This window comes from Chelonoidis abingdonii, chromosome 1 (genome assembly GCF_003597395.2).
Source record: "Chelonoidis abingdonii isolate Lonesome George chromosome 1, CheloAbing_2.0, whole genome shotgun sequence".
NCBI classification, from domain to species: Eukaryota; Metazoa; Chordata; order Testudines; family Testudinidae; genus Chelonoidis; species Chelonoidis abingdonii.
In genome coordinates, this window is record NC_133769.1 from 217,158,572 (window position 1) to 217,183,472 (window position 24,901).

Consider the following 24,901-nt stretch of genomic DNA (forward strand, 5'->3'; position numbering starts at 1 on the left):
CACTTTCTGATAACATTGTAATTAAGAAGTGGGCAGCATTAACTCCAGTAAATGTAAACAAACTTGTTTGTCTTAGCGATTGGCTGAACAAAAAGTAGGACTGAGTAGTCTTGTAGACTCTAAAGTTTTGCATTGTTTTACTCTTGAGTGCAGTTATGTAACAAAAAAAAATCTACATTTGTAAGTTGCATTTTCACGATAAAGAGATTGCACTACTGTATTTGTATGAGATGAATTGGAAAATGCTTTATTTTCTTTATCATTTTTACAGTGGAAATATTTGTAATAAAAATAATAATGTAATGTGAGCACTGTGCACTTTGTATTCTATGTTGTAATTGAAATCAGTATATTTGAAAATGTAGAAAAGCATTCAAGAATATTTAATAATTTTCAATCGGTAGTCTATTGGCTAATTAATTAATTGCGGTTAATTTTTTAAATTGCAATTAATTTTATTGAATGACTTAACTGGCGATTAATTTACAGCCCTACAGGAAAAAAACAGTGTTTATCTGACTATGATCACAATTTGTCAAAATATTTTACTGTTCCTAGATAAAAGATCATAGTGTGACGATTAATGCAGTAGAATACTGCAAATGCTTCTTTTAAAAAGTAAATCATGTAAATCACACTGTCTTTTTCTTTGATTTTTATGCTTCTGAAATGCTTTCTAGAATTAACCTGATTAAAGGCATGGTCAAAAATCTTGTTATAGCAAATTTAAATCCACACTGATTGAGATTTGTTTTAATTCATATAGAAGGGACGTTGTGTTCCTTCACCTATCCATTCCTTCCTAGACACGCAGCTTCTAACACAGAAGCAACAAGTCTGGTGTGGATCTATAGAAAATAGCTCACAGTGAGAAATAGTCTACTCTTCAGGGGTGTAGGCTTCACAGACCTCAGTTTCTTACCTCAGTCCATACTGAAGATTAAATGTATGGCTATGTAATAGAATGTACAGGTCTTTTGAGATTCCACAGTATGCTTCTGTGAAGGTGGTAGTTTCTGTCCCAGTTTTATCACTAGAGATAAGCCCTGTCCACGTTGTTGGATTTGACTAGTCCAGTGGTTCCCAAACTGGGGTTTGGGAACCTCTAGGGGTTTGTGAAATGTTACAGGGGAATTTTGGGGAAAAAAAACCCTAATGGTGGACAGAGCTGTAGCTAGGGACCCCAGGTACCACAGGGCCAGCAGCCTGGAGCCCCTGGACTGCCTGCTGAGCAGATCAAAGCAAGCAATATCTATCACACTAAAGAGATTTAAACTTCAGGACTCCTTATAAGAAATTGAAAGAGAGGTGGATATTTTTTGCTGTTTTTAAAATTAAATAGGCAGCTAGTACTGTTTTTAAAATTATTATGAAGAACAAATTTAAGCTTTGTTGTAACGTGCGTTGTTTGCCAGGACTGCTCAAGACCTGAATGCTTGTGTAGGAAGAACTCTTTGAGTTGGCTTCTTAAATACTTTCATGCTGTTTCACATCTGATACTCCTTGATGAAACATAGGAGCCTTGTCTTATAACAGACTTATTTAAAGTGATACAAGCTACAAAAGTGAGATCTTGGAAGAGTGTTGCTGTTTTCATAATGTAATAAAAAATACTATAATGATAAATAATTAATAATAGTATGTAATAAGCATGTCATAAAAACAAATTTTATTTTTCCAACATCTCTACTTTTATAATTTATACTCAGGTAAAGGAGAAAATTCCTGGAAATATTCATTTTTAAGAGGGGGTTCGCGAGACTTGACATTTTAGTGAAAGGGGTTCACAGGTTGTTAAAGTTTGGGAACCACTGGACTAGTGCCAGGGTATGAAGCTCCTAAAATGTGTGTGAAGAGGAGTCACCCCTTCATTTATGTAAAGCTGAGACTATGTCTACACTACAAAGATAAATCAACCTTTCTTAGATTGACTTACAGACATTGCATTAATTACTGCAGTGGCTGATGTCCGCACTACCCTGCTTGGATCGGTGGCATATGTTCTCACCAGTAGTGCTTCCACTGACCTAAGAGGGGTAGTGTGGGGAGCTGAGAGCCTGGTCTCTCAGCTTTTCTGGCAGTTCCCTACCAGGAGCCCAGCTGCCCTACAGGCTCCCGGGCTAATGGCGGGCTGCCTCCTACCCCCGACTCCCTGTTCCCCATCAGGAGCAGGGGGGAAGCCAACTTGGGCTTTTCACCTTCCTGTTCCCCACTGGGAGCAGGAGGCAAGCTGCCTGGGGCTTGTCTCCTCATCCCCTGTTGGGAAAGGGGGGAAACTACCTGGGGCTTCTCGCCCCAGGGAGCAGGGTTCAGCTGCCCTAACTTTTTGGTCCCTCCCGCTCCCAACCGGGAACCGGGCAGCTTTAACATAAGAATGGCTATGCTAGGTCAGACCAAAGGTCCATCTAGCCCAGTATCCTGTCTTCTAACAGACACTTATTTGTCTACACAGACATTGCGTTACCCTAGCAACACCAATATAAGCCCTACACCTCTTGTTGAGATGGTTTTATTATGTCAGCGTAGCAGGGGTATTACATTGGCAGGAGGAGCATTTCAGTGTGTATACCTCCACTTTTTTGTCAACAAAAACTGGCTTTTGTCAACAAAACTAAAGTGTAGACAAGACTTGAGGAGAAGCAGCTGGTTCTTTTCTGAACCTGAATTAATAACAGCAGGATGAGATTTGTCACTTAATCAAAAACTCATAAAGGTTTCTGGTTTTGGGGGTGAGGATAAAAAGGGATGTAGAGAAAGTGTGTGTTTGAAGGTGAACCTCTGCAGAGAAATTCTGCTAAGGGAATCTTTCTGAAGCCTTTACAAGGAAATACTGCAATAAAAGGAATTCCTGTGATTACTCCATATATAACACTTCTCCACAACAGAATTCATAAAGCATTGTGTGCATGTGTAGTGCTGGGCACAGAGCAGTTTCTTATCTGATACTGAATTAATACAAGGTTAGAGACTTCAACATAAGTGGATTGTAGTGGCTGTAAAATTAGATTCATGTAATCAGATTGCAATAGAAGCGTAAAGTAGTATTAAATAATTTAATCATTTGGTCTCATGACAACAATCTCTACCGTTTTTTAAATTTTTACATAAAACCATGTCTGAAGGGTAAAAATACACTGGTGTGAGAATAGTTGCTTCAAACAACACCTTTTATAGTAAATTTAGCTACAATTTGTGGCTTGCTCTTGTAGTAAAAATAAGATGCTAAGTTAATTTTTCAGTACCATTCAGATCAGATGTCATTAAAATAAACACTCTGAAGGAAGATAAAGGAACATGTAAATCAGTACAGGTAATTGGTCAGTTATCAGATCACACATGCAAAATGTTATTCATTTCAGAAAACACTCTAAAATGAATACATAACCAGGAAATTAAAACAAAAAAGTTACATTTCCAGTACTCAGTTCAGTTTCTCTTTCACATATACATTTATATTCATAGATTCTAAGGCCAAAAGGGACCACTGCGATCATCTAGTCTGACCTCCTGTATGACACAGGCCATAAAAGTTCCCTAAAATATTTCCTGGAACATATATTTTAGAAAAACATTCAATCTTGATTTAAAAATTTAGTGATGGAGAATCCACCACAACCCATGGTAAATGCTCCAATGGTCAGTTACTCTCACTGTTAAAAATTTATGCTTTATTTTCAGTCTGAATTTGTCTAGCTTCAACTTCCAGCCATTGGAGTGTGTTACTCTTTTCACTACTAGTTTGATGAGCCCATTATTAAATATTTGTTCCTCGTGTAGGTACTTAGAGACTGTAATCAAGTCGCACCTTAACCTCCTCTTTGTTAAGATAGATTGAGCTCCTTGAGTCTATCACTATATAAGGCATGTTTTAAAATCCTTTAATCAATCTCATTGCTCTTCTATGAACGCCCTCCAATTTATCAATATCCTTCTTGAATTGTGGGCCCCAGAACTGGACCCAGTAATCCAGCAGCAGACACGCCAGGGCCAAATACAGATTTTTTTTTGGCCACAGCATGACATTGGGAGCTCATATTCAGCTGAATATCAGCTGACCCCCAAATCTTTTTCAGTGTCACTGCTTTCCAGAATAGTATGGCCTGCTTTCTTTGTTCCTAGATGTATACATTTACATTTACCCATATTAAAACTCATACTGTTTGCTTTCACATAGTTTACCAAAGGATCTAGATCATTCTTAAGTCAGTGACCTGTCATCTCCATTATTTACCACTGTCCCAATTTTTGTCTCATCTGCAAACTTTATCAGTGATGATTTTATGTTTTCTTCCAGGTCATTGATAAAAATTGTAAATAGCGTAGACCCAAGAACTTATCCATGCAGGACCCCAGTGGAAATACCCGTGTGATGAGTTGTTGCTTACAGTTACATTTTGAAACCTATTAATTAACCAATTTTTAATCTATTTAATGTAGGCCTTGTTAATTTGATATTCTAGTTTTTTAGTCAAATTGTCATGTGATATCAAGTTAAATGCCTTATAGAATTCTAAGTATATTATGTCAATCCTATTACATTTATTAGCCCGCCTTGTAATTTCATCAAAAAATATCAAGTTAGTTTGACAGGATCTATTTTCCATAAATCCATTTTGATTTGCATTAATTATTTTACCCTCCTTTAGTTCATTATCAGCTACTCCATTATCTTGCTCAGAATCGGTCAGGCATATAATTCCTCAGGTCATCCCACTTACCCTTTATAAAAATTGGCACAACATGAGCTTTCTTCCAGTCTTCTGGAACTTCCCCACTGTTTCAAGACTTAAAGGAAAATCAATTTAATGGTCTAACACAGTGTTTCCCAAACTTGGGATGCTGCTTGTGTAGGGAAAACCCCTTGCGGGCTAGGCCGGTTTGTTTACCTGCTGCGTCAGCAGGTCCGGCCAATCATAGCCCCCACTGGCCACGGTTTGCCCCTCCAGGCCAATGGGAGCTGCAGGATGTGGCGGCCAGTAAGTCCCTCAGCCCGTGCCGCTTCCAGCAGCTCCCATTGGCCTGCAGCAGCGAACTGCAGCCACTGGGAGCCACGATCAGCCAGACCTTCAGACAGGGCAGGTAAACAAATGGACCCTGCCTGCCAGGGGCTTTCCCTACACAAGCAGCATCCCAAGTTTGGGAAACACTGGTTTAACGAGGTCCTCAGACAGCTCTTTTAAAATTCTTGGATGCAAATTATCTGGACCTGCTGATTTAAAAATGTCTAACAGTAGTAGCTTCTATTTAACATCCTCCAAAGATACTACTGGAATGGAAAGAGTATTATCATCATCATATAATGCGATTATATCATCTGTATTTCCTCAAATATAGAGGAGAAATATTTATGGCTTACTTTTGCTTTATCTGCATTGTTATTGATAATTTCATAATTTCCATCTTGTAACGATTCTTTTTGTTCATAATATATTTTTAAAAAACTACTTATTGTCCATAACTCTGCTGGCCATAGATTTCTCCTTATGTCTCTTGGATTCCCTTATCAATTTTCTACAATACTTAATTCGTTACTGTCAATTTTCCCTTGTATTTTGTTTTTTACAACTACCTTCAGTTCCCCTCTAAACCAGGTTGTTTTTTAATCAGCATGGCCTTCTTCCTGAATGGTGGGATCATGGCTTTTGAGGCTTCAAATAAGATAAATGATCCCAATTATCATTCACATTTGTTCTGTGATGAGTTCCTTTTATCTATTAAGACATGGTCTGATACAGAATTCCCCTGTGTTGAAATGCAACACTTTTTGGGTTAGGAAATTGTCATCTATAATGTTTAGAAATTTCAAGTCTCTTTTACTTCTGGTAGCATGAGACCGCCAACATATGTCACTCAAATAGAAGCCCCCCCATGATCTCCCCAGGTTTTTCTCTAAATTTTATGTATAGGTGTGTAAGGAGGCAGTCATCCTGTTCCCTAGGATGGTTGGTCTGTAGCAGAAACCAGCTAGTACCCCATCTTAAGCTTTATCTGTTACAACATTTATCCATAAACATTCAAGATCATATTCTTTTGAGTTATCAGTGACTTGTTAACAGGTAATGCCATTTTTTACATAAAGTGCCACTCCCACTCCCCTGTTGCCAACTTGATCCTTCCTAAATCGTTTATAACCATTAATTTTTAATATTTCAATCATGCAAATCATCCCACTAGATTTCAGTAATAGTATCTACATTTAATTTGTGCTCATAAATTAGCAATTCCAGTTCCTCTTGTTTGTTACCCAGGCTCCTGGCATTAGTGTGATGGCAATTCAGGATTTTCTTCTTTTCATGTCCCTTGGTTTCTTGATTAATTTTGTTCTCCACATCTTGATCTTTTGCTGAGTGCTCATCTCTTTCTTCTTTTTACCTTCCTCTTTCACTATTAGTTTAACCCTCTCCTGACTACTCTAGTCAGCCTGTCCCCAAGGAAATTGGTTCCCCTTCTACTGAGAGGGAGGCCATCCAAACTATACAGTCCCTTCTTCCTGTCTGTCTGTTTTGTCACAATGGGCCCTCCAGTATCAATGAAAGAGTGGCACTGCTGTTGGGTACCCTAACAGATGTTTCATGGTAATCCGATTATGTGCAATCAGAAGTTTAAAAAGGGGCTCCCACAAACAAATTGTTCTTGCTGAAAGTATGTGAGACATTTCTTGGGTAGAAATTCCATGCCCTTTCCCCAACCCCTGAAATCCGAAACCCCATCAATTTCATAGTCTTCAACCATCGTGCCCAAAAATCCATCTGCTCAATCCTCTCCCCTTGTATTCTTCCCCATCCATTAGTCCTTCGGAACTCATTCAAGCCACAGTACCCTCAGCCTCCCCATCACTTAATGGAACTTCTCTAGTAGGCGTCTTTATCACACAGCTGTTCTTTACAACAGTAGTGACGGTGGAAGTCTCTGCTGGCAGCTGTTGTGGCAAGTAGTTTCTCCTGTGTCCTCTGGCTGTGGAGTTGTTGGCAAAGAGGGGAGTGAATCCGTTTTGTGTATGAACTGCGTGAATTGTTTGGGCAGTGGGGGTCCGATTCGATTCCTGAGGTGGATTAGTTTGTCTGGATGCTGGTCTCTCCTCGCTGAAGGAGGGGTAGACAATCAGGTCTCCTCAAGAGTGAGAGATATGAAAGGACAGAGAGATATTGCTCCAAACTCCCCTCCCATATTTAAATCATATTTAGATCTTTAAACTCTGGACTGTAGCTGGGCAGGCAGGCATCAGCAGAGAAAAAGGTGACTCATTTTCATCACATTTCCGTCTATATAAAAAGATTCCAGGATTGTCACTCTGAAGCGTGGAATGTCTGTTGAGTCTTTGTGAAGCGATTGAGACTGCTACAAGCAGAGTTCAGAATATCACCTGATTCAATCATCACAGGGATTTGCTGTCTGTTACCATCCAATTTTTAAGTTCTCATTCATTTTTTACTTTGAATTACACCGGTGTTGATTTGGAAATGTTATATGTAGCCATTAGTACTGAATACTCCAAATATTAAAAATCTAAATGAAGGGGGAATGGAAGAGCTGGAATAGTAATAAATCTTGAATATTATCTGCATTAAACTGAACAATAAAATCACATAAAATGTGCTATTTTACTTGTTGCTTCAGAATCTCAGACTAAGTTGAGATAAAATGACCTTTTCAAAGAAGGGCGTCACACAAAACTGATACTTTTTCTAAAACAGACAAACACAGTTTATAATACAAATATACACAGACATTTTACCTTCAGCTATCTTGAATTCTGGTGAAATGAACATAAATAATCCCAAAAGCCATTTGGAACAGCCAGTTTATGGATGCATTTATATTTAATTGGGTATCCCTATGTGGGCATTAAACTGTACACTGGAATCCACTTTTAATGTGAGAAAAAGGATTACAGTTTCGAGTAAATGGAGCTTTGCTGAATGATCATATAAATTGTAGAATTTTTTTAAAATTGCTAATGAATAATTGAAATGATAGGTTTATTTCATGTTGTTTTTATTTAAATATACCTTAGCTCTAACCAATAAATTAGTTAGATATTTATAAATTGAATGGTTTTCTTTTCCAAAAGAACAGTTAATGTGTTCTCTTATTTTATTAAATGCCAAATGAGATAATTGGCTATAATCTCTCTCTGATGTTTAAGGAAAAAATTGCTGAAGAGAATGACAGCTGTTATGTGGTAATATTTCACAAAAATTAGGATTGAATATTTGTAAACAACAATTTTACAATAAGGGTAGCTGCAAGTACCTACTGTTACTTGAATGGTTTAGATATACCTGAAATTAAATAAAATAGCATTTTGGACAATTGGGGTTAGGATATTTAGTTTAAATGTGTTCACATAAATACCATTCTATGCAGTCATTTACCTGTCTGGCTTTAATAACTATCAGATATCACATTTTAAATCACTTATTTGAGGGTGACTCAGCTCTGTTAATAATTTTTAATTTCTTCATACTATTTTGGGGCCTGGTTCTCTATTGCCTTCCACCTTGGGTGGTCATCTGCGCCTTTGCAAAGTGAGTGTAAAATGTTGCTACTGCTAAAAGTGAATGGAAAATTTGGATCTTGTAGTATTTTGTATCTACTTTGTACTCAATTTGTACAGGTAGCTATAAATGATGACTCAAGGTGCCGGGCACTTGGAGAATCAGGCCCCTTTTTCTTCTCATTTAAAAAAATCCTTAATTATATATTACTCTGGACTGTCAAAAGTCTTTCACAGGAATACCATGATAACTGTGTTAGAATAGTCTTCCAATTTTTGTTTAACTCTGATATTTCATAGTTCTTATTTTATGAAGAGTCATGATGATACTGAACATAAGTGTTGTGGGCATTGAAAAAAACAAGGATACGGTCAGTACTTTTGCGGATACTGTAAGACAGTGCTGCTTCTTTGATCTAATTGTAATGATTACACATTAAATATTAGGGCAACATGAACAGCCTTGCTGTTTCTTAATTATAGGATAGACTGTCTTTCCAAAACAAGCTATGTAAGTAAAGCATCTATTATGCTAATGAACACGAAGGGCTAGTAACTGTGTACGGAGTCAGGCCATAATAAAAGAAGCATTCCTAAAGCTTTTCTACACAGCTCTACCATTTCATCGTAGTCCCACATCCTGTTCATTTGTGGACCTTTCTTGAAAAAAAACACCAATCTTACTAAACTACTTCAGATTGTATTTTGTGTAATGACAATGTGTGCTTCATGCAACAAAATAAGAATTCATCTTATTTTCATTTGAAACATAAGTTGGAATTTGAACACTGATACTGAAAAGTAAAAGGCAACTCCATTAACCCAAGGTACCATCAACTCCCATTTTACTGATTTTTGTTTAAAAAAAAAAAGAGAGAGAAAATCTATTGGATTTGGGATTAGACAGTCTTCTCAAAAACAAGCAGACTTTATACTTCGTGTCTTTATTTTGGTTGAGTTATTTAGAATTATATTAATTTAATAAAAACATCAATTCAGTGCTCTGGGTGCCCTTGGCAATCTCCTAAAATCTAGGAAAAGTGAATGTGGTATAATTTAAATGTGGGTAGACTGACTAACAGAGAGTGACTAAAATGAAAGTGACAATTTTCTGCTTCTAATCCCTGAATGACTGTACAGTTCAAAGAGGGCCTCACCTACTAGGCTGCCTATTATCCTCTCTCAAGGTTATGGCCTGGGATGTCAAAGAGACTTGAAAATCTGCAGTTTAGTTCTCCTTCCATTAATGGATAAGAAAACCCTGGACTGACACATCGGATGATGCATCTTTTTCCCATAGGATGCAGAGTCATTGTCTTTGAGTAATTTCCTAACTTATTCTCCCTGTATGATGTGTTGCTACATAGATACCAAGCATTTCATACTGATAGACCAAATATTTCAGAAATGACCATTATATTGACCCTTCCTGATATTAATAGTATTTTGGATATGTTTATTATTATTGCACGCATTCCTTTCTGTTTTTGAACAATATGCAAGCTTCGGCTGCGGAATTTGATAGAGACAGGATGGGACACCACAGTAAAAGAGGCTTCATGATGTAGCAACAGATGGAACTAGGAGTTGGGACACTTGGGTTTTATAGTCATTTCTGCTACGTTTGTTTTGTGATCCTGAACAAACATCTTAATATGTACAATCTTTATTTTCCTTGTATGTAAAATGAGTATAATAATATCTTCCTTTATAAAACACTGGCATTTTTGTAAATTCTTTGGGGGCACAGGCACCATTCTGTTGTTTTGTGTGCGTACGTACATGAGTGCCTAGCACAATGAGGCCCTGATCTTTAATTGGTGGCTTCTAGGTGCTACTGCAATATGTATAATTTAAGACCTCTTTGGATGAAAATCCTCATATTGGGGAAAAATATTATTAGGATGAAACTTTGGGTACAAGTCAATTGATGTTTCTACCTGACAGCAGTGAAAGCAACTGGCCCAAAGCATTCCCAGCTGGTGTATCTAACATGTACAGTTACAAATTTTAACTTTCTCATCAAGTTACTGTCCAAAGTAATAGCAAGAAATTATTCTTATCAAAATCTTATATAACTGAATTTTGTTCTAGACCAGGGGTCAGCAACCTTTCAGAAGTGGTGTGCCGAGTCTTCATTTATTCACTCTAATTTAAGGTTTCACGTGCCGGTAATACATTTTAACATTTTTAGAAGGTCTGTTTCTCTAAGTATATAATATATAACAAAACTATTGTTGTATGTAAAGTAAAGAAGGTTTTCAATATGTTTAAGAAGCTTCTTTTAAAATTAAATTAAAATGCAGAGCCTCCAGGGCCAGTGGCCAGGACCGCGGCAGCGTGAGTGCCGCTGAAAATCAGCTCACGTGCCGCCTTCGGCATGCGTGCCATAGGTTGCCTAGCCTTGTTCTAGACTAACACTATAATTCTGTTTACATCCTGATTGTTCTTCGATACAGAATACAAGATTTTTTTTTTTTAAAAAAAAAGCTAACTGATGCTGTGAGAGTCCAGTAGAGAGTAAGATACTGAGTGAATCAAGTGCTTTAAAAAACTTTATTCTGAATGTGTGTCATGATTGTAATAGCTGAGTCAGTTGGGCATCTGAGCAGCACAAACAATTTACTGAATAGAGCAAAAAAAAAACGTGTAAATGATGGCTGTGGTATATTTATGGTTGTCAAGGTTTCTGATAAAGGAGATCGTTTGGTTGTGAGCATTGTTTGGAAATTAGGCCTCTGAAGGAGTGAATAGCTGAAAGAGACAGAAGTGATTACAAAGATAAATGAGTAGGAATGCTTCATTGGTGATGGCTGGTATTTGAATCTGTAGGAGATATAGCAGAAGTTGATGAGCATATTAGTGAGTTTCATAGTAATTGTATTGGGGCATGTAAATGGGTGGCCTCTGGGCAGCCCTGCAAGTGGTCCCTTGCCTTAGTTTCCGTTTTGATTCATTACATAAACTCAGAACAGCCTTTGAAGCATATACATTGCCCTTTTTGCAGGGTTAATTTATTACCAAAGGCCCCACTACCAGAAACCAGAATCCACCCAGCACAATCCAAACAGAACATTTTGTCTCAACAATCCAACACCAAGTACGGTTCTGGTATCTCTCACTACACGTTAGCTCAGCTCTCAGATACAGCTCTGATGTTTCTCACCATGCTTCAGTTCAGCCCCTCTAGCTGGGGTGTTACTCTGCCCTGTTTCATTCACACGAATGGTCTTGCCTAGAGACATAAGTGGGCTCACCCCTTCATTGTTCCCCAGCCTCCAACCCTTTCTGGTCTTCTGGCTTCAGGTCTCCAGCTCAGAGAGCCAGCAGGCATCTCCCTCTACTGCTTTTAGTCTTCAGGTATCCATCTCTCTCTGACCATGGCTTTCTGGCCTGGAGATAGTTGTAGGCAACTCTCTGGCGGCCTTCCTGCCTTCTGCTTTCACTAGTCTGACCTGACTCCAACTATTCAAACAGGGAATTTTCACTACTCCTGTCTTCAGGGGTACCCCCTCCCTGAAGCTCTCAGCTGAGCTCTGCTCTTCCTCTGAGTTCTCTTTACCCAGGTGTCTGGGTTCTTTTCCTTTCTAAACTCTGGGCCTTAAACTCTCTCCCTAAGACCTCTCTCAGGATGCTGGACTCTGGAATCTGAACTCTGCTCTCAGACTTCTGAATTCTCCTTTATATCTCTTGAGGCAGCCCCAGCTTCCTCATTACACCAAACTGAGGTGCACCTGAACTGGAACGGGAGAGCTGAGCCCAATTTTATTTAGGGGGTCTGCTACCCTGTTACAGGATGTTATAGAAGACGCTGATGGAAGATTGAGGAAATACCAATTTCAGATGGCATTTGGGGGCCTGTTCCACTGGCCACTGAAGGCAGTGGCAAATCTTAAGTAGCTGATCTGGATACTCAAATGAATGAAAGACAGACACAGGGACGGAGTTAAGCAGTAGGACACAACTTTATTAATTTAGTGCTGCCACTCCATTTTATCTGCTCACCCTCTCTCACATACCAGCATTTAGTTGTATCCTGTGCAGGGATACAGGACTTACATTATGTAACCACTAACTTGGGGTGAGCCCTCTTCAGCCAGGCCCCAAGGACTCAGCATACTTCTGAACTTGTTGCCCTATCCCCTCTGAGGGGTTTGGAGTGTACCATAGTTTACTTCAGACTGCAAGACTTCAGATTTCCTTTTCTCCTTACAGGTAATCAGTCTACCAGCCACACCCTAGGTCTCATTTATCTCTGGAAGCTGGCCCTTTAGCCTTTATTCATACTGTACACCAGCCATTAAACATTCCTATACTGCCTCCTAACTGTAAAATTCCTATTTTTACTGTTTTAACCTAAATTGTACATACATGATGCTGCAGAGAAGGTGAAAAATTCTCTATATCCCTGCCAGTTTGGCCTAATGGGAAAAAAAAATCCTTCCTAGTACCAAAACAGGCAATTGGTCAGACCCCTGGCATCCTGGAAAGACAGGTCAATATACCTCAAATACAGGGAGGGAGACCAGAGAATCAGTAATGGCAAGATTGGCCCCCAGACACCTGCAAAGACTTTAATTTGAGGGGGCTTGTGAGAACCAATCAAGTCCTCTCCAGCTAGCCAAGCTATGCTCCTGTGTGCACTCTGAAGCACAAATTGGGGCACAGCTCTAGCATGTCTGAGTGTGAGATCTTCCTATTCATCTCTCCTCCCAGGAGTGGTCATTTTTCTTCAGGTCCAACCAGATTTCCATTCCTACTCCTCAAGACAGGGAGGAGCATTTGTGAAGGAGTCTGAGGTAACTGTGTAGTATTAAAAAGAGTTGCAATAGGCTAAAGACAGAAAGGGAGCATATGATATGAGAAAAACGAAAGGGAGTATATGATTCACTGAATGGGTTTATGAACAGTCAGTTTTGACAAGACTATGAAGTCAGTAGAGTTTTTATTTTTACCTCTATGGTACAAAAGATTTGGATACTAAGCCGAAGATCCATGAACTGGTACAAAGATATAGAAGATAAACCAATATTAATGTAAAAAAAAAAATAAAAAAAATCAACTCTGAGTTTATACAGTTGAAACCACAAATCAGTAAGGAAATCTAAAAAGATGCAGATAGTAATGTCAGCCTGCCCATGGTTGACATCCCCTGGGTTTTATAGTATGTATTTTACAACATAAATAGTACTAAATGAAACTGCACCTTTTAATCAGAAAACAAGAATAGAAACTATTACACTCCTTTTAGAACCTTTACTTTTGCATGTTTTACAGTTTGTTTTTCATTTTAACTGTGCAATTCTTTTGTATTTAATTTCCTATTTTGTTTTGTTTTAATGGGTAGAAAAAGCTCAAATTATTTGACTTGCAGAACTTAAAAAAAAAAAGTCATCTTGTAAGTTCCTTGGTTCACATCTAAAAGAAGTAAGAGACAACAAGAGACCTTTGGGAAAAAATTGGGAAAGAGGATCAAGAAAAGGCAGACAGAAGAAAATTGAAAATGAAATGTTATGTGGATTTTAACATTCCAGGAGCATATTTTGTGTAACAAATTAGATGTACGTATGTCCAGGGAGAAGTGTGATTATAATTGAATTAGCAGGAAGTTGGTTAAACCAAGGCATTAAAGGGACAATTAAATTGTAGAGAGGAGAATAAAGAAGAATATCCGAGACATGAAGGTGGTGGTTTGTTTTTGTTTTGTAAGTCAAGCAACTGGTAAGAACATACAGCGAAAACATTATAAAATGAAACAGAAAGAAGAAAGAACAATTAGAGGAGCATAAATAGAAATGACAAATTGTAGAATATCTTGCATAACAATAAAGAGATTTACAAAGATAAGGAAGATACAGGATTAAATAGATAAAATAAACCAATGTCTACTTAGAAATGCCTCTGAAGAGCTTCTGTTTAGAGATAATGAAATTACAGGATGATTCTTATTTTGCTATCCTTTCTACAGAGGCATTACATGGTAATCTCCAGGTTGAAGATTACTCAGTTTACCAGTAGTAAAGGAGCATCATTATATAGTGTACAGATAACACAGTTGTTTATAAGAATTGTTCATAAGATGCACAATTGTTTATAAGATGCCCTTAAAGAAAGTAACGTCCCAGGAGCTGGTAACTTCTGTAAATTTTAATGAAAATGAATGAGCTTTTCACTGATGTTTTGAATGGTTCTTTAGATTCAGGAGAAATTCATAAACTTTGAATAGGAGAAAATATATTTCAATTATTTTAAGAGAGTCAGAAGACAAATAAAAAACCTATAAATAAATTATTTTAATATAAATTGTAGGGAAAATTATTGAAACTGTCTTAATGTATATGGCCTACAAGTCCCTGAAAAAGGATAAATCAGTTAAGTATAGATTCAAGCAGGGAAGACTTTAAAGGTAAACTATATTTTTAAAAGTGTATATGTATGTATATATACATGTGTAATATATATATATAATATACGCACATTTTACTATATATTACTATATACATATTTATAAAGAGACAAATTCCTGCTTAAATTTCTAAATCATCAAGAGTCGTGTTGTCCGTGGACCTAGCACAGGTAATGGGAAGGAAACAAAGTGGTTTCTTTTCCCTTGTACAAGGGAAGGATGCTAATTGTCCTACACAAAGGTTGCACAGTTCTAGTGCCCATTGGGAGTAAAAGTTACTCTGAAAGTGATGGGACAGGAAAAGGACTACCCCATAAAACCATCCTCATTGGCCAAGAATGCCAGAGGAGTAAGCTGCACTATCCTAAATGATAGGGCAGCGTGCATACTTGCCCTGTGCACTGTGGGACTTTGGAAGGAATTGTGTCTATTTGAAGTTTATTGTTCAAAATAATCAATAATAAATTATTGGAAATCATAGATATTTCCTTAACAAAAGTTTTATTTAAATGTATAAGCCTCCATTTTCAAAACCTGGTGTCTAAAGTTAGGCTCCTAAGTCCGTTGTTTAGATATCTAAATAAAAGTAGCCTTACTTTTGACGGTGCTGACTATCTCCTGGTCCTATGGCTTCAGTAGGACAGTGCCAGGTACACTGAATACATAAATAATATTTGCAATGTCCAATTCAATATCTGCACAATGCAAGAGGAAAGGTTAGCCTTCAGTTTCTTTGCATTTGTCACTTTGTAGCACAACCTAAACATTATTTAAATGCTGCAATGTGTATGTTGATAGAGTAAAAATGTAAAACATCTCAGAGGAAATACACATAATTAATATTTTCATGGCTTTCAAACTTTTATTCTCAATGGCTTTTCAAATTTTCATAACTACTGATCACCTAAATTATGTAGTTTGCTTTTCTAGCTGTACTTATTGTAAATAGTATCACATTCTTGCAGTGATCTGACAAGGATTATAACACAAATGATATACAGAAGAATAATGGTAAGACCAATCAATGGCTCTAGTGCCTAAAGACAGAAGCAAGATAATCCTAGGCTTGTTGTTTTCTTCAGAAAATATAAGTAAAGCTTATTGACTGGAAAGAAGAAGCTAACAATTGGGAGGAAAAAATTGATCCAAGCAGCTGAGCTTTTACTGTTGAAACAATAATCTTTGCTGAATTTGAAAAGTCTTCCACCTGGGTGCTTGACAAGCAGGGTACAGTCAGCACTGAAATAATTAACAGAGCTGGAAGTACCATTGAGCCTTTCTGACTGGAATATTGATTTAGCTCAAAACTCAATTATTTTATCATGTTATTAATTAATGTATTAAGTATTTATACAGTGCCATAATTCTGCAGGACCTTTTACAGAGATTTTAAAAGAGGCTCTGCTGCCCCCTTCAGAATCTTAGTCTACATCAAACAAACATATAAAAAAAAAAAAAAAACAGAGGAAAAGGTGAGGGGGAAAAATAATTAAAGATCATGGGTAAAAATCGTGGCCCCATTGAAGTCGACATCAAAACTTCCATTGACTTAAATGCAGCCAGGATTTGACCCAATGTGAGCTATTTATATTCCACTGATAAGTTTTAATATTTTCTGATATTTTTAAAGAAGAGAATGAGGTTCTACAGTATTGTTAACCCAAAGCATTCAAAATTATGAGTCAGGCCTCCAAAACATAATGAGATTGGCTTAAAATAATGACATGTTAAAGTAATAAATTGGGGCTCTTTTTTATTTGCCTTTGAGTTCACATTGTCAAGCTTTTTATCTTCAGCTTTGAAAGCAAAACTTTTGGTTTTTTAACATGAAACCTCAGATTCTGATATAATTGTTGTTTCAGTTTTCACCAGAAAGGTTAGTAATGATTGGATGTCCAACATAGTGAATGCTAGTGAAAATGAGGTTGGTTCAGACCCTAAAATAGGGAAAGAACAAGTTAAATGTCTTCAAGTCACCATCCTAAAATACTCAAGGAGCTGACTGAAGAGATATCTGAGCCATTACCGATTATCTTTGAAAAGTCATGGAAGATAGGAGAGATTCCAGAGGACCGGAAAAGGGCAAATATACCACCAATCTATAAAAAGGTTAAATAAGGACAACCCAGAGAATTATAGACCATACAGCTTAACTTCAGTACCCAGAAAGATAATGGAGCAAATAATTAAGAAATCAATTTGCAAATGAATGAGCATTCTTTGAGTGGGTCAACTGCAGTGGTGCAAGTAAGCCGCTATGGGCAGGTACACCATACTATTCAAACATTTATTGCCGGTACGCCATACGGGAAAGACACATTTTCAAGAATGAATTGTAGAGCCCTGCGTGGATACAAATTTATACCCACAGATGCGGATATTCATGGCTAGAAATCGGTATCCGCTGAACCGCAGGGTTCTCCAGGGAACTGCAGTGGCAAAAGGAGCAGAACATGGAGCCGCTGCTCCCAGGGGCCAGCGCCTCATACCGGCAGGTGTGCTGTCCCCAGCTCCGCCCCCACCACTGGTGGGACTGTACAGAGCCAGACAAGAGATGCAGCTGTGTGGAAGGACTGGGGATGGGGCTGGAGGCAGTACAGCTGCGGCAGAGGAGCTTCCGGTGCGAGGTGTTGGCTCATGGGAACGGTGGCCCCACGTTCTGCTCCTTTTGCCACTGAGGTTCCTGGGAGAGCCCTGTGATTCAGGGGATAGCGATTTCTATCCACGGATATCCACATCCATTGGTATAAATTTGTATCCATGCAGGGGTCTAGTCACGTAACGTTTTTGGGAGGAGGGGGTCGAGGGGTCAGTACCGTACTGGTAAGAGTTAAAATCTGCTTGTACCACTGGTCAGCAGACAGATGAACAAGGACGATTCAGTTGATATAGTGTATTGGAACTTTCAGAAAGCCTTTGACAAGGTCCCTCACCAAAGCATTAAGCAAAATAGGCAGTCGTGGGATAAGGGAGAAGGTCCTCCCATGGATCAGTAACTGGTTAAAAGATAAGAAACAAGGGGCAGAAATAAATGGCCAGTTTTTACAGTGCAGAGAGGTAAATAGTGGTGTCCCCTAAGGATCTGTACTGGGACCATAAATATATGCAATAAATAATCTGGAAAAGGGGTTAATAGTGTCAAAATTTGCAGATGATGCAAAAACACTCAAGATAGTTAAGTCCAAAGTTGGCTGCGAAGAGTTACAAAATATCACACAAAACTGAGAGACTGGGAAACAAAATGGCCGGTGAAATTCATTGTTGACAAACCTAAGTTAATGTACATTGAAAAACCTAATTCCAAATATACATACAAGTGATAAGGTCTAAATTAGCTGTTACTACTCAAGAAAGAGATCTCGGAGTCATGGTGGATAGTTCTCTAAAAATATCTGCTCAATGCACAGCAGCAGTCAAAAAAAGCTAACAACGTTAGGAACTATTAGGAAAGGAATAGATAAGAAGATAGAAAATATCATAATGCCACCATATAAATACATGGTATGCCCACCCCATTGTTCTGGTACTGGGGGCTGATTTAGCCCCAGGTCTGGCAGGCTCGACTCACTGCTCTGGCAGCCAGGGAGCTGACCTGACAGTGGCTGCTGCTCCAGTGACCCTGGGCCACTGCTCCAGACCCAGGAACTGACCCAGTGGCCCCAAGCCACTGCTCCAGACCGGGGTATTGACCCAGTGGCCTTGGGCCCCTGCTCCAGTCCTGGGGGCTGACCACTAGCTGCTGCTCCTGGGCTGGGGCTGACAGCTACTCCAGCTCTGCTGCTGTAACAGGCTGAAGCCAAAGTCATGAATGTCCATTGGAGTCACAGAATCTGTGACCTCCGTGACACAATTGGATCCTTACTTATGAAATAGTGATTGTATTGGAGAGGGAAGAGTCAGGGAGCCCAGAGAGAAAATTTGCAGAAGTTAAGGCAAGAGAAATCATGGCATATGAAACCCCACTTTCTGCAATCTGTCTACCATAGCTAGGTATTTCTAACCACCAAAGTATCTCAGTGACTATGACTACTTTGGCAGTCTGGCTTCCAGCAAATATGCCATGGAAAGCAAGGGACAGATTTTAGAAAAGTTAGAGGGAAAATCAAGGAGTTTTGTCAAATTCAAATAAAAGTTTTATTTCCAAATCCATTATGAACACTAGACTTAATTTTTCAGTGACTCTTGGCTGTGAGCAAACTTTGCAGTATGGTCTCTGTGAGCTTGTACTTTTGTAAAAACAATTATGGTCTGCAAATTAATATCTGTGTAAAAAATCTTTTGCTATTTCAGTTCTAATTCAATTAATTGCCTTTTCACCTAGGTTATAGACACATAACATCAAAAACATACTACTGCTTATTTTTTACATAATGCATAAGTGGCCAGAATGAATATTAACACAACACTATTTAAAATGTTCCTTAAATAAATTTAGTACGTAAAATTCTTTACACCTATTTTTGTTCTCAGGAAAGTGTATTTAAAAGACTGAAAGCCTGATTCCTTCTTTACCCTTAAGTAGTCCCATTGACTAACTTAATGATTTAATGCTATATAACTTGAGTAGTGGCTCCAGAATTTATACCTGATACTTTCTGTATGTGACACTAGTTCTTATATTGTGCATATTTCTTCCACTTTACAGTCAACCAAAGATTGTGTGGAAGGAGTAGGATTTATACGTCCTTTGTAAAGCACTTTGAGATCTGATAATTAGAAGTGCTATATAAGAGCAGATATTATAATTATTATTACTTACAATATTGTTTATACCTTATGTTACTTTTCAAAGCCATTAGAAAGGATGTATTTGATTTTTCTGTGTGCAATCTGTCTTCCTAGGTGACTTCAGATCTTCCAATGGTGGCTGGTACTCCAAACCTCACTGTAGAAGCTGAGGACACAGCCGCTTACACTCTGAATGTATCTGCATGGAAACAAGGAATATTTAAAGGTTAAAAAAAGTTCAGTTTTTATACTGTCATTTTTATAATAATAATAAACTAGTACAAATCTATAAACCAGCCTTCTCTCCATAAATCACACTTAGGTTATTTTGAATAGCATTATTTAAATATTAGGGCTGTCAAGTGTTTAAAAAAAGTGATCACGATTAATCTCACTGTTAATAATAGAATAACATTTCTTTAAATATTTTTGGACGTTTTCTACGTTTTCAAATATATTGATTTCCATTACAACACAGAATATAAAGTGTACAGTGCTCACTTTGTATTTATTTTTGATACAAATATTTGCACTGTAAAAAACAAAAGAAATAGTACATTTCAATTCACCTAATAAAAAGATTGCACTTCAGTACTTTTATCATGAAAGTTGAACTTTCAAATGTAGAATTATGTACAAAAAAATAACTGCATTCAAAAATAAAACAATGTAAAACTTTAGAGCCTGCAAGTCTTCTCAATCCTACTTCAGCCATTCACTCAGACAAACAAGTTTGGTTACTGTGACAGATCCAAACCAGTGGGGTACAGGAGTCTGGTAGATGGCAAATAGACTGGTCACTGAATGAGTAGTTTTCTGTTCCCTGAGTGACCAGAGCAGGGACTGCACTAGAGTAATCAGGAACCTGCTAGAACCAATTAAGGCAGACAGGCTGATTAGAACACCTGCAGCCAATCAAGGCAGGCTAATCACGGCACCTGGTTTAAAAGGAGCTCACTCCAGTCAGGTGAGGGGGAGCCAAAGGAGAGAAGTGCGTGTGAGGAGCTGGGACAAGAGGCGCAAGGAGTCTGAGGTGAGAGGGTGTGCTGCTAGAGGACTAAGGAGTACAAGCATTATTAGACAACAGGACGAAGGTCCTGTGGTGAGGATAAAGAAGGTATTTGGAGGAGGCATGGGAGTAGCCCAGGGAGTTGTAGCTGCATTGCAGCTGTTACGAAGGCACTATAGACAGCTGCAACCCACAGGCCCTGGGCTGGAACCCGGAGTAGAGAGCAGGCCTGGGTTCCCCCAAACTCCCAACTCCTGATCAGAACACAGGAGAAGTTGACCCAGACTGTGGGAAGGTCACGAGTGAGCAATCTGCCAGAATAGCGCAGGACCCCACCAAGGTAGAGGAGGAACTTGTCACATTACATTTGCAAGAGATAATGGTGCCTACTTCTTGTTTACAATGTCACCTGAAATGAGAACAGGTGTTCGCATGGCACTGTTGTAGTGCGTCACAAGATATTTACGTGCCAGATGTGCTAAAGATTCATATGTCCCTTCATGCTTCAACCACCATTCAGAGGACATGCTGAGACGGGTTCTGCTCGATAACCATCCCAAGCAGAGCAGACCGAGTGCATGTTCATTTTCATCATCTGAGTCAGATACATTAGTTGGAAGGCTGATTATTTATTTATTTATTTTCGGTGTTTGGGTTCTGTAGTTTCTCCATTGGATGTTGCTCTTTAAGACTTCTGAAAGCACGCTCCACACCTTGTCCACTCAGATTTTGGATGGCATTTCAGATTCTTTTACCTTGGGTCGGTGCCGTAGCTATTCTTTGTGTTTGTTTAATCTGCGTGACAGCGTTGTAAATCAAACACATATACTGGGTCATCATCTAAGGCTGGTTTACACTATGCGTTAATCGATTTAAACAGTGTTAAATCGATTTAACGCTGTACCCGTCCACACTACAACATCTTTATATCGATATAAAGGGCTCTTTAAATCGATTTCTGTACTCCTCCCCGACGAAAGAGTAGTGCTAAAATCGATATAACATATTCGGATTAGGGTTAGTGTGGCCGCAAATCAACTATTGGCCTCCAGGCGGTATCCACAGTGCACTACTGACCGCTCGGACAGCAATCTGAACTCGGATGCATGAGCAAGGTAAACAGGAAAAGTCCGCGAAACTTTTGAATTATATTCCTGTTTGCCCAGCGTGGAGCTCTGATCAGCACGGGTGCAGTGCAGTCCAATCCAAAAAAGAGCTCCAGCACGGACCGTACGGGAGATACTAAATCTGATCGTTGTATGGGAGACAAATCTGTTGTATCAAGAGCTCCGTTACAGAAGACGAAATGCCAAAGCGTTTGAAAAAATCTCCAGGCTACACAGTGCTGCGTGACAAGCGTAATGGGAAACCAGAGACTCAAATGGACGCTAATGGAGGGAGGGGTACTGAGGACTCCAGCTATTCCACAGTCCACAGCAGTCTCCAAAAGTATTTGCTTTCTTGGCTGAGCTCCCAATGCCGTTAGGTTCAAACACATTGTCTGGCGTGGTTCAGGAATAGCTTCTCAGTTTACTCCCCCCACCACCCATGTGAAAGAAAAGGGAAAGAATCATTCTTGACTTCTTTCAGTGTCACCTGTGTCTACTGAATGCTGCTGGTAGACGCTATGCTGCAGCAGTGAGCGCAGTATTCGCTCCTCTCCCTCTCCGGTGGCAGACGGTGCAGTAGGACTGGTAACGGTCCTTATGAACCCCTGAGTGCTCCAATGCTTGATAACTCCTGAATACCTAACACGTTGGCCTGAGATGAGGCTGGCTGGGGCGGGGGGCGCCTGGGTAAAAACAGGAATGATTCCTGGTCACTCCCAGTAGATGGGACAGAACGGCTGGTAACCGTCTTCATCATAGCAACTGGGGGCTGAGCTTCAACCAGCCCACTCCTTTCATGTGTAAAGAAAAGATTCTGTACTGCCTGGACTATCATAGCAGTGGGATGCTGGGCTCCTCTCCCCCACACCGCTTAATGTCCTGCCTGGACTATCATAGCACCGGGAGGCTGCCTCCCCGCATTTTATGTCACTAAAAACTCATGTTTTCTTATCCTGCATTCTTTATTACTTCATGACACAAATGGGCGGGACACTGCCACGGTAGCCCAGGAAGGTTGGGGAGGAGGGAGCAATGGGTGGGGTTGTTGCAGGGGCACCCCTGTGAATACTGACACGGAGCAGCTGTGCTCTCTGATACACTGGTCCGCTAGTAACACTTGCCCCATATTCTAGACAGAACTGACTCTATTTTTAGAAACCATAAGGAGGGATTGACTCGGGGAGTCATCCCAGTTTGCTTTTGCGCCCCGGCTGATCTCAGCCAGGGCACTCATGATAGCAGTAGACAGTACAGAGGGGGAGAGATAACCATCATCTCATTGCCAGTTTACTCCGGCAGTAGACGGTAAAGAACGACTGGTAACCATCTCTGCTATCATGCAAAAGCAAATGGTGCTGCTGTGTAGCGCTGGAGTATCGCCTCTGTCCGCGGCATCCAGTACACATACGGTGACTGTAAAAAAAAAAAAAAAAAGCTGAATGGGCTCCATGGTTGCCGTGCTATGGCGTCTGCCAGGGCAATCCAGGAAAAACAGGGCGCAAAAGGATTGTCTGCTGTTGTTTTCCCAGAGGAAGGAATGACTGACGACATTTACCCAGAACCACCCGCGACAATGATTCAATCCAGAATTCCAAGGGGTGGGGGAGACTGCGGGAACTATGGGATAGCTACAGAATAGCTACCCACAATGCAATGGTCCAGAAATCGATGCTAGCCTCGGACCACGGACGCACACCGCCGAATAACTGTGCCTAGTGTGGCCGCATGAAATCGAATCTATAATATCTGTTTTATAAAAACGGTTTAATGTAATTCGGAATTATCCCATAGTGCAGACGTACCCTCAGACTGCTATAACATGAAATATATGGTAGAATGCAGGTAAAACAGAGCAGGGGACATACAATTCTCCCCGAAGAAATTCAGTGACAAATTTAATTAATGCACTATTTTTTTTAATGGAATGGTGGCTGAAGCATGAATATTTAGCGTATCTAGCACGTAGATACCTTGCAACGCCAGCTACAAAAGTGCCATGAGAATGCCTGTTCTTGCTTTCAGGTGACATTGTAAATAAGAAGCAGGCAGCAGTATCTCCCGTGAATGTATACAAACTTGTTTGTCAGTGATTGGCTGAACAAGAATTAGGACTGAGTGGACTTGTAGGCTCTAAAGTTTTACATTGTTTTGTTTTTGAGTGCAGTTATGTAATAAAAAAATGTACATTTGTAAGTTACACTTTCACGATAGAGATTGCACTGTAATACTTGTATGAGGTGAATTGCAAAATACTATTCCTTTTGTTTTTTACAGCGCAAATATTTGTAATAAAAATAATATAAAGTGAGCACTGTACACTTTGTATTCTGTGTTGTAATAGAAATCAATATATTTGAAAATGTAGAAAAACAGCCAAAAGAATTAATAAATTTCCATTGGTATTCTATTAACAGTACAATTAATCACAATTAATATTTTTAACTGCAGTTAATTTTTTGAGTTAATCACGTGAGTTAACTGTGATTAATTGACAGCCCTACTAAATATATCTGTATCCTGTGTCTTTCCTACTTATTGTGTTCTGAGCAAGCGAATTCACTTTTCTCAGCCTGTGTACCTTGCTGAATGAGACAAGGATTTCTACAAAGCCCTGTCTCATTGTATATATGCCAGTGAATATTTTATGTGCAAGGAACACTGTGTTTTCAATGTAATAGAAAAGGAGCCAGAGTGCCGCCCCTTGGAAAGTGCCACCCCAAGCACATGCTAGTTACACACATGTTTAAGCGTTTGCAGGATTGGTGCCTAGTTTTCCAAAGAAAATTGGATACATGTAGACTTAATAACATTGCTGGCACCAGAGAATTAAAAGCAGAGCCTTGAGTCTCCTCTTGTCCTGTAATCTGAGACACCATTTCTCTGAGTTACAAAAGATGGAAAGAGCCCTTGCTCTTCAGTCTGGGCAGGTTAGAAATAGAGTGTGCTAGTGACTCCATGCATTGAAACACAATGGCTCAATTATTTCTTTGATAACTGGGAAGTGCCCTTTTTTGTGCTGATAAAGACTTGGATGTCTAAAATTAATTTTACTGTCAAACGATTTAGCATCAGTATGTACTGAATACTAGTATTTTATTATAAGTCATCAACACTGACTATTGTTTACTTTTAACTGCAGAAGAACAGAAGGC

General features: G+C 39.1%; 1 protein-coding gene across 3 annotated transcripts in view; it reads left to right on the forward strand.

Annotated features, from left to right (window-relative positions):
• CFAP47 (cilia and flagella associated protein 47) overlaps nucleotides 1–24,901 on the forward strand; it is a 761,390-nt gene that overhangs the window by 423,442 nt on the left and 313,047 nt on the right. For all 3 annotated transcript variants that reach the window (XM_032799255.2, XM_075059737.1, XM_075059740.1), the window contains exon 49: nucleotides 19,746–19,857. In XM_032799255.2, coding sequence (XP_032655146.1) covers nucleotides 19,746–19,857 — 112 coding nt within the window. The remainder of the gene's footprint in view (nucleotides 1–19,745; nucleotides 19,858–24,901) is intronic.